Genomic DNA, 9,378 nt, shown 5'->3' on the forward strand with positions numbered 1-9,378 from the left:
TTTTGAAACCTCTCACTTTTTGAATAATTTTTATTAAAGTTCCAGTAAAAATTTAAGAATTGAAATTGGGATTTGTTATTTCTCCATGAGATTCCCTTCCACTTAATACTTTATTCGTCAAAATTCATCACTCCTGAGAGCTAGGAAAGGGATCAATACTTGTTATTGTTATTTACACTGTTATATTCCAGTTGCACATCATTTTCAAAATATCTTTTCATGCAAAATTATGAGGATTTACTGAGGAATATCATAAATCACTTTTTTCAAAACAGTAGAAACTCAACTTTTTCGCAGTAGATTATCTGTTCTGCTCCTCTCAAAAAAATACAAATAAATAAATAGCAAACTAGTAAAATTAACTTTTAAAAAGGGTAACAAGATCTGTCAATTCCATTACTTATCATAGATTATATGAAATATTTAAAAAAATATTTTAAAACTTTAAAAAGTCAGTAAATTGTTTCTTAACTATACTACTAAAAAAAACATTCTAGAGATTTATCCCATTCAGCTACATTCCTTTACACTTAAGATCACCAAAATAGCATAAATTGAAAAATACAAGCAAAATTTGAAAATTATACCTTGATTCAATATAATCAGTAATAGGTTGCCAGCAATTTGAATTATCAACAGCATCGCCAAAACCAGGAGTGTCTACAATTGTTAGGGTTAAATTGACACCATTTTCCTTAAGGAGTGTACGGCTAGTTTCAACCTGAACTGTTTTCTTTATCCTCTGTGAAGGTCCAGGATAATCAGCACTATAAATATCAGCCAAGAACATGGAATTTATAAGGGTTGATTTCCCCAACCCTGATTCACCTAAAAAAAATAAAATAAAAAAATAAATAAAAAAAGGATACACATATAATTTACAACATAATACTCAATAAAAAAAAAAGTATAAATTATGTATACACACACATATGGTTAATAGTCACTTACCAGCTACTATGGAGAGCAATACCAGTGAAAGTCTACCTTTAGTTTTCTTTTATAGTTAGCTGAATATCATTGGAAATCTTAAATAATTAAATTATTCACTTTTGTAATACTATTTCATTTTCCACTTGTTCATGCAGTAATTATAATATAATAAGTACTGACAAGATCAATACAAAATTTTATTAATATATATACCTTAGTATGGGTAATGGTTATAAGGATTTAAAAGAATTGATTATGTACTTATCTCAATTCGTCTTTCCACTCACAAAATGGCCAACCCCCCTACCTCCTATCCTAAATGTTTTAAATTTTGTACAGAATCTTTTTTAAATCATCACTTGGATAAAATTGTTTTTTTCTTGTTTTAGGAAATAATTTAGATTTTTACTTTCAATACAAACTTAAACAAGATATCAAAAAATCAGAACTACTTGATTTTATTCTTTTATTTTCATTTTTTATGTTTCTTGCATGGATGGCAAGCCTTGCATGGATGTGGAAGCAATCAAATTTGTGGATGAAGTCGAAAATTATCCTTCCTCTGAACTTGTACTAGTTAGCCCTACGCGCCTTGGCTGTAGGGTGAAGTATCAAATCTTTTGTTTGAAACTATCCCTGAGCTAAGGATGTTAAAATTATGAAATTGTAACAGCAATAATTTCCTAGACTTCTGATAATCTTTTATTTATTTCATGAATATTCTATATCAATTTTCAGTAAACTTTAATAATTACTACTTTAAACATTTCTTATATTCTTATGAGTGTTTCTATATATGTGTATACAGCAGTACACACTTCATAGCTAAGGGATACTTTCAAATAAAGGATGTGTTACTTCATAGTTAAGACGTGTAGGGTTAACCAGTACAAGCTCAGAGAAAGAATAATTTTCAACTGCATCCACTAATTCATGTGCTTCCACATCCATGCAAGGTTTGCCACAGGAGAATCTCAGCCAGGTCCAGTTTTTTTGTAGCCTCTTAAGGTCCTTTTTTCAATATTTTTTGAGTTTTCATTGAGTTCAATGGCTTTGTTTATTTTCTCACAAATATTCAATTTGTGAAGAGCTGTATTTAAGGAAGTAATGATTGTAAAGAGCATTTAGGGGATTTAAGATAGATATATACCCAACAGAAAATAATTAATACCCAATAAGAAAATAATTTTATAAAATTGATTATTCGGAGGGTCCAAGATAAAAAAGGTTACTTATTTCATTACTAGGGTTGGAGCATTTAAAATAATCATTTTCATTAGCTTGAAATGAAAAATACCTATCTGTCATATTAAAGCTATTGAAATAAAGAACAATGGCCGATGTATATTCAATATAGTCCAAGAAACATAAAAAATAAGAGGATAAAATCAAGTATTCTCATTATTAGACATCTTGTTTAAGTTTGGATTAAAAGTAAAAAAATAAATTTTTGATCTCAACAGATGACCAGAAGTCTATTTTATTCAAGAATAGCTCTAAAATTTTGTTAACATTTGATTCCATGTTCAATATTACAAACTATCTACCATGTAAAAAACATAATACATGCCTTTTTAAAGTAGCTTAAATTTTAATTTCTACTCAGTGTTAAGAGCCTTGTAATTGTAGTACCCAAGAAACAGTTTTTTCAAAAATGAGACAAAAACACTTTCATCCAAGTGATGGTTGTTTCAAAAGATTTTATAAAAAGCTCTTTACAAAATTGAAAATATTCATGGAGGAAAGTGGCTATAGACCATTTTGTGAGTGAAAAGACAAGTTGGGATACATAATCAATTCTTTTAAGTCCTTTTAACCAATAACCACACTTAAGGTATACATATTAATAACATTTTGTACAGATCTTATTAGCGCGTATTTTTATATATTTTTTTCAAACTATTGATAATCCCGATTATCAGAATATTTTGATAGTTCATAACTAAGCCTCTGATCCTTGGCAATACAAATTATCGGGATTCTACTGAATATGAATAAGAAACAAGATTTCACAGTTTTAACACAAGGTAACAAAATTAAAAGAGTAGCTGGTTTATAAAAAAAAGTGGTAATTAATCATAGAGAAGTACAATTCTAACTATTAACCTCAATTGTTCAAATCCTCAACTTAATTATTAAACTGTTTTTTTTTTTATGACACAGATTTTTCAACTGAGTGAATATTAACTATGAAGGGTCCGGTAGAAAAAAGATGAAATTTCATTTCTTTACATTATCAATGAAATTAAATCTCAAGTTATAACGTGTAATAAGGTTCAAAAAATGTGTTGCAATAGAGGATATCATTTAATATCAAATTCTTGCATTCCACAAGAAGTATTTTCAGATTTAAATGAATCATAGAAACTGCAGGTATATTTTCTGAGAAAGTTGAACAAAAGAACGAAATGTTGTTGAAATGTGACTTAAAAGTTTCACAAGCTACCTGATTTCAGAGGTGAATTTCATTTTATATAGAAGCCAATTTAAAAATTAATATACGATGTTCACATAAATATAGACAATTAGTTAAGTTTTCCAATGAATAGAGCAATTTAAAGCCTTTCAATGGTTTAATAAACTTAGGCACAAGAGTGACAGTTTCAGTGAAGACCTTTCTGAAAGTTACATCTTGCCATTTTTGGAACTTAGGTTCATCAAAACCGATGAATATTATATACTTTGAATTCTCCTAGCAGTATGAAATCTCAATGCTGACAATATATAAGACCTCATTGTTTTTCTACTGGAACCTTCTTAAGTCTTAAATAACTTATTTTTCTCTTTACCTTTAAAATAAGGACTACAATTTTTTCAGTATCACCTTCAAATATACGTAGGTTCAACCAATAAGGTTCAACTGTACATATAATAATAAACAAAATATTACATAAACAGTTTACAGTAAAAATGGAAATTTCAATGATGATATTTAAATGAGATAATTATGAGAGATAGTTGACCGTGGATGATAAATGAGGAGAAGATGGTTGGGGGTGCGGTCAATGAAACATAAATAAGTATGACTAACTTATTTTAATGTGCCGACGTTTTGGCTAGAGTTTCTAGCCTTCTTCAGGGCTGCTTGCTGAAAAGTTAAGCGCCTGACTTGTGAGGCAAGTGAGGCGCTTAACTTTTCAGCAAGCAGCCCTGAAGAAGGCTAGAAACTCTAGCCGAAACGTCGGCACATTAAAATAAGTTAGTCATACTTATTTGTGTTTCATTGACCGCACCCCCAACCATCTTCTCCTCATTAAATGAGATATTATCAATTATCAAAATTTGAAAATTTAATGATTAAATTATGGTTGGTTCAGTTTTAATTAATAAAGATTCAATTGGCTGAAATCGTGGATTGAGCAAATTATACCCACTTTAGAAAAATAGAATAGAAAAGAAAAAAAAGGACAATCCACAGATAATGAACCATAAATATAGGAATATCTAATATTTACCAATTAATATTGAGGTGTAGATAGTTGACCGTAGATTAATGCTTGAAGAAGTTTGTCGGGGGGTGCGGTCAGCAAAGAACAACATAAATAAACAAAACCATATTTATTTATTTTATGCCGATTTTGGCATAAAATAAATAAATATGGTTTTGTTTATTTAAGTTGTTCTTTGCTGACCGCACCCCCCCGACAAACTTCTTCAAGCATTTACCAATTAAAAATATATTTCCAATTAAAAATACAATAACCCTAGCATCAACTTGTCAGAATACATTATTCATTATAAACATAAAAGAAAAATATAAAATAATTTTAAATTTATTTACAAGTGCATACCTACAACCATCAGTGTGAAGTCAAAACCTTTTTTTACAGCTTTCCTGTAAACCTGATTTGGGAGATTTGCGAAGCCAACATAACTCTCTATTTCTTTGGTTTTTTTTTCAGGCAATGTGCGATCCCTATCCAATTTATTGAAACGATCGAATGTATCTCCAATATTACTTTCATGTACTACAAACCAATTTAAATAAAATTTTTAAAATATAGCAAAATAATAATAGAATTTAATGAAAAGGAATAAATATTAGCAAAGAACCTCTTGAGGATTCAACCTCATGTTGTCGTTTGTTTAATGGATCTTTTAATGGTGTACTTGCACAAACTGGCACTGGGTTATCATTGACACTATTGACACTACCAGAAGGTAATTCATTTTTGAAGAAGAGTTCTCTTTTCGATTGTAACTGTGGATAAAAAAAAAAATATGTATAAAAACATACAGCCTTTTTCAGTTTATTAATTAAAAAAATAAATATTAATTGAGACTTAACAACTATTCATAAAAATTATGAGAGATATAGTAGTGTTTTAACCAAGTTGAATCTGTTTTGTCTCTAAATTTATACAAAGATATATAATGGATTATAGTAATATTGAAATAGTCACAATCAAAGAGGGACGTATTGCCATTTTCATCCAATTTCCTATCGTTGAAGATTTATTTTAGAAGATGAAATGAAATCCAAGGTGTAGATTAGTTGAATAAATAATAGACAGAACATTATTTAAGGATAAAAGAGGAGAGGATGTCCCAGGTTTATGACAAAGAATAATGGTGATCTGATGCAATTAGTTTAATTGATTTGGAAACTATAAGACTTATTTAATGGGTGCTCTGGTAAATTAATTTTAGCTAACCTAAGTTAAAATTTGAAGAAAGAGTTTTAAATTAAAAAAAAATATATATACGTATATTCTGCCAAATTCTAATATCATTAATCTAAGTATGTCATTATTCCTTTTAATTACAAATACATTTAATTGTAAATAATCTAAACACTAATATCACTCACTCATCATATTGTTGATAAGTGAGTGATATTATTTTTTATAATTTATTTTATTTAAATTGTCCAAGTATGTTTAAAGTTTTAAATTGCAGTACTTTAATTTGTTAAATTTTTGTTTTTGGTAACATAAATAATTAAATTAATAGTCGTGTAGTTTAATGTTAATTAAAATAATTGTAAAATACTGATAGTAACTGCAATAGAAAAGGAATAGAACAATAGCTATTCATGACACATCAATGAAATATTAGTATTCAAAAGAGCAACAACAAGATCAGGAATTTCCTTCTGGTAATAATACTATTGGTATAATTTTTATTAACCTCAAGAAACCTCAATTTTACTATAAGAATATTTAATATTTTTTAACAAGAGAAAGAGGGAAGTGGATAGATTAAATCCAGGAATCAGTTGGAGCCATTTGGAAAGCATGTGTTCACCAGATGTCTAGCCAATAACCAACAACAAAGGTTTCAAATGATATCAAATTTTAGGGATCATAAATATAACTAATAGTTCAGCACTTGAAACAAAATTTTATCTACATTTTTTTTTAATGTAATAAAATGTTAAGAGTAAACAAAAACAAATATTAAAGCAAAAGAGTTCATTTTCAGAATACTATGAAACAAATAACAGCCTGAAACACAAAATTATAACACTACAGACTGGACAAATAAATATTCAACATATTTATAAAATATAAACATAAGTATAGAAACAATTGAAAGAGTAATGAATACAGACAGACAATAATAAAGAAAGGAAGGGAGCCTAAATGTTTAATGAAATAATTAATAAAATACTCCTATAAAATTATTGCTAGTAAACAATAAATATAAACAAACACTTGAATATTTCGGAAGAATTGGAGGTGGACTTGGTTTTCTCCCTAGATGGGTCTTAACTGCACTCATTGCAAAGACTGACTGTGCAGCTATCACTATCCCTCCCCCTTACCTTTATCACTCCCACCCCTTTGGTTATACTTAAATAATATCATTATTGTTGCAACAAGGTAAGTCTAAGAAAAATGATAAGCAGAAAATTTAAAGGAGTTTAAAAAAAATAAAATAACATACACACAGGCACACGCAAACACGCATACACAGATTTAGATAAGTTAATAGTTTAAAATCCTGAATATTAATTAATACAAATATTTTTGAAAAAAAAAACATTGTGAAGTCACATAAATTCAATAATTTTAAATATACTTCATTACTTACTATTTATGTTTTTTTTTTCTTTAAATAATAAAATTATAGAATTCACATCACCATATTAAAATAAGAATAACACTTAAAATTATGAATAGCATAAAGTGAAACTTAACAACTAATCATATATATGATAAATACTTTTAAAATGAAAGCAGTCAGGGTAAGTGGTAAAATATCCATTGACAAAAACAAATTAATTAAAAAAAGAAGGAGAACATAAATTTGGTTAAATAACCCAATGCTTATCCAAGAGTGCAATAACATTACTAATTGTAACAGAAAAAGGTTTAAATTTAAGGATTTTTTAGAATTGGAAACATATCACAACACATTTACACACAACACACAAAATGTGACAGAAATTAATCATATCCAAATAAAATAATGTAATTCAATAAATTAATAAATATAATAATAATGTATATGAATATATTTATATAATCATTTTATTACTTAAAAATAACAAATGCAGGTGAATCACTATAGCTAATTAACATTAACTTATCAATAGTAATAATATAATTAATGGAAGAGTACTCACAGCTATGATTCAAAGAATGTGAATAATGGTGCAAACATGAAAAAATAAAAGAAAAATAATTAGTAAAGATCAGTGACAGTCTATCACAGCAGCTTATAACTAATAACGTTTAAAATAAAAGAAATAGAAAAAAAGGTATATATAGAAAACTGAATTTATTTAAAGATTACCTTTACAACAATATAAAATCGCTTAGATTGTATAGAATTCAAAGATAACATGGACCAGGCTGTTCCAAAAACCATATATCCATGAGAACTAGTGTTATTTTTAATAATAGAAGTTTTAAAACTGGAATGGTTGTCCATATGACATGTTGTCGAAGGGAACAAAAGGTTACAATGGGAATAATCATTTGTTCGTATTTTACAATTGCTATCAAATATACATCATTGACATACTCATTTTAAAAAGAACATTAATACAGTCAAGTAATTGAAAGCAAATGGTAATGAATTAAATAAATGAAATTATTGTGAGGACTTGATGATGATGTTTTTATCATAAATAACTAATATCAATCATGTTCAAACAACATAATAAGTATTGAATAAAGTGAGACAGCTCTGTATAATACAAATAATACATCAACAATCTAGTTAAAATGTGACAGAAAACTTGATAATCCTTAAGACAGCCTCAAAGCCATAGATTTAAATTCTGAAATCTGATATTTATAACCAAACGATTTTAAATATTTCGTTCGGAAGTTTAAATGAAGAAAATCAATTTGCTCAATTCAAAATACAATTAAAAGTTTTGGCGCCAGGTTAGACTAACAGCATTCAACAAAACGTTACAAGGAAAAAATAAAACTTTAACGAACAAATTAAAAACATATAATCAACTTACCACTTCTCTGCATGTTTACCACACAAAACCTAAACGATATAATTCCAACCTAAACAGAAGAGTTCATTATACAAACACACCCGTAGTCACAAAACTATACCTCACATCTGATTCAATATACATATTGATTTCATGATAACGAAAGTAAAAGTATATTATCCGGGAAAGTAAATCAATACTGATCAAATATCATTAAATTTTATATTTGGTAGAAACTTAAATAGTTATATACAAATTAATAATTGTATCAGACCGATCTTTAATACCGAGGAAACTGAAATACATCTACCTCCACTTTCTAATGGTGACGTCAGTTTGTAGATGGCGAAAATTTTTAAGGAGTATTGAAAAACAAATAATTCTTTTTGGAAGACCAACTAATTCCCAAAAATATTCAACATTCTCTATGGTTCGCTAAAAATCACGCTTTATTGTGGTATAGACCTAATAATACTGAAAACTAAAAAAAGTTCTACAAATTTATTGTTACCTACGAAATATTTCCAACTAAAGCACCAAGTTGCAAATATCTAATAAAAAATGGTCATATAATGAATGAACAATGCTTACCCATCTTTTAAAAATGTATCTAAAAATTGTCTTTGGAGTGGTTCTTAACCATTCTTTGAAATTTTCATAATAATTGGAAGACTAAACATGTTTATCATTTAGAGTCTTTCTGAAAACAGCATAACAACCATGAATGAGACCATACTTACCATATATACAATACGAGTCAAACTCATTTTGGGGCCGGGTTAGAATTATTTTATATAAGCTTGGAGCCAGGGGAAGATCTGTTTTTTAACCCGGGTCGATTTCAATTTTAGGGTATGGCATGAATTCATTTTTGGTACCCGTGGCAGATTATGTTTGGGCCTCGGGGTTGATACAATTTAAGGGCTTGGGCTAATTCGTTTTTGGGGTCCGGCCTGGATTTGTTTTAGGGTCCAAGGTAGATTTACTTTTTGGGTAATAGAGGTAGGATGTACATATGTAAATATGTATGTTCATACTAACTT

General features: G+C 28.1%; 1 protein-coding gene across 6 annotated transcripts in view; it reads right to left on the reverse strand.

Annotated features, from left to right (window-relative positions):
• The window catches only part of pnut (septin 7-like protein pnut), an 89,434-nt gene extending 82,746 nt beyond the window's left edge, over positions 1–6,688 (reverse strand). For 4 of the 6 annotated variants that reach the window (XM_067048117.1, XM_067048122.1, XM_067048119.1 and 1 more), the window contains exons 1-4: positions 6,589–6,688; positions 4,987–5,134; positions 4,725–4,901; positions 588–828 (exon numbers count right to left, since the gene is read on the reverse strand). In XM_067048117.1, coding sequence (XP_066904218.1) covers positions 588–828; positions 4,725–4,901; positions 4,987–5,134; positions 6,589–6,657 — 635 coding nt within the window. In that variant the 5' untranslated portion in view covers positions 6,658–6,688. The remainder of the gene's footprint in view (positions 1–587; positions 829–4,724; positions 4,902–4,986; positions 5,135–6,588) is intronic. The other 2 variants (XM_067048120.1, XM_067048121.1) reach the window with 1 other exon arrangement.
• Positions 6,689–9,378: the final 2,690 nt, after the last annotated feature.

This window comes from Halyomorpha halys, unplaced genomic scaffold (assembly GCF_000696795.3).
Source record: "Halyomorpha halys isolate HHAL.00 unplaced genomic scaffold, Hhal_1.1 Scaffold1382.1, whole genome shotgun sequence".
Taxonomy (NCBI): domain Eukaryota; kingdom Metazoa; phylum Arthropoda; class Insecta; order Hemiptera; family Pentatomidae; genus Halyomorpha; species Halyomorpha halys.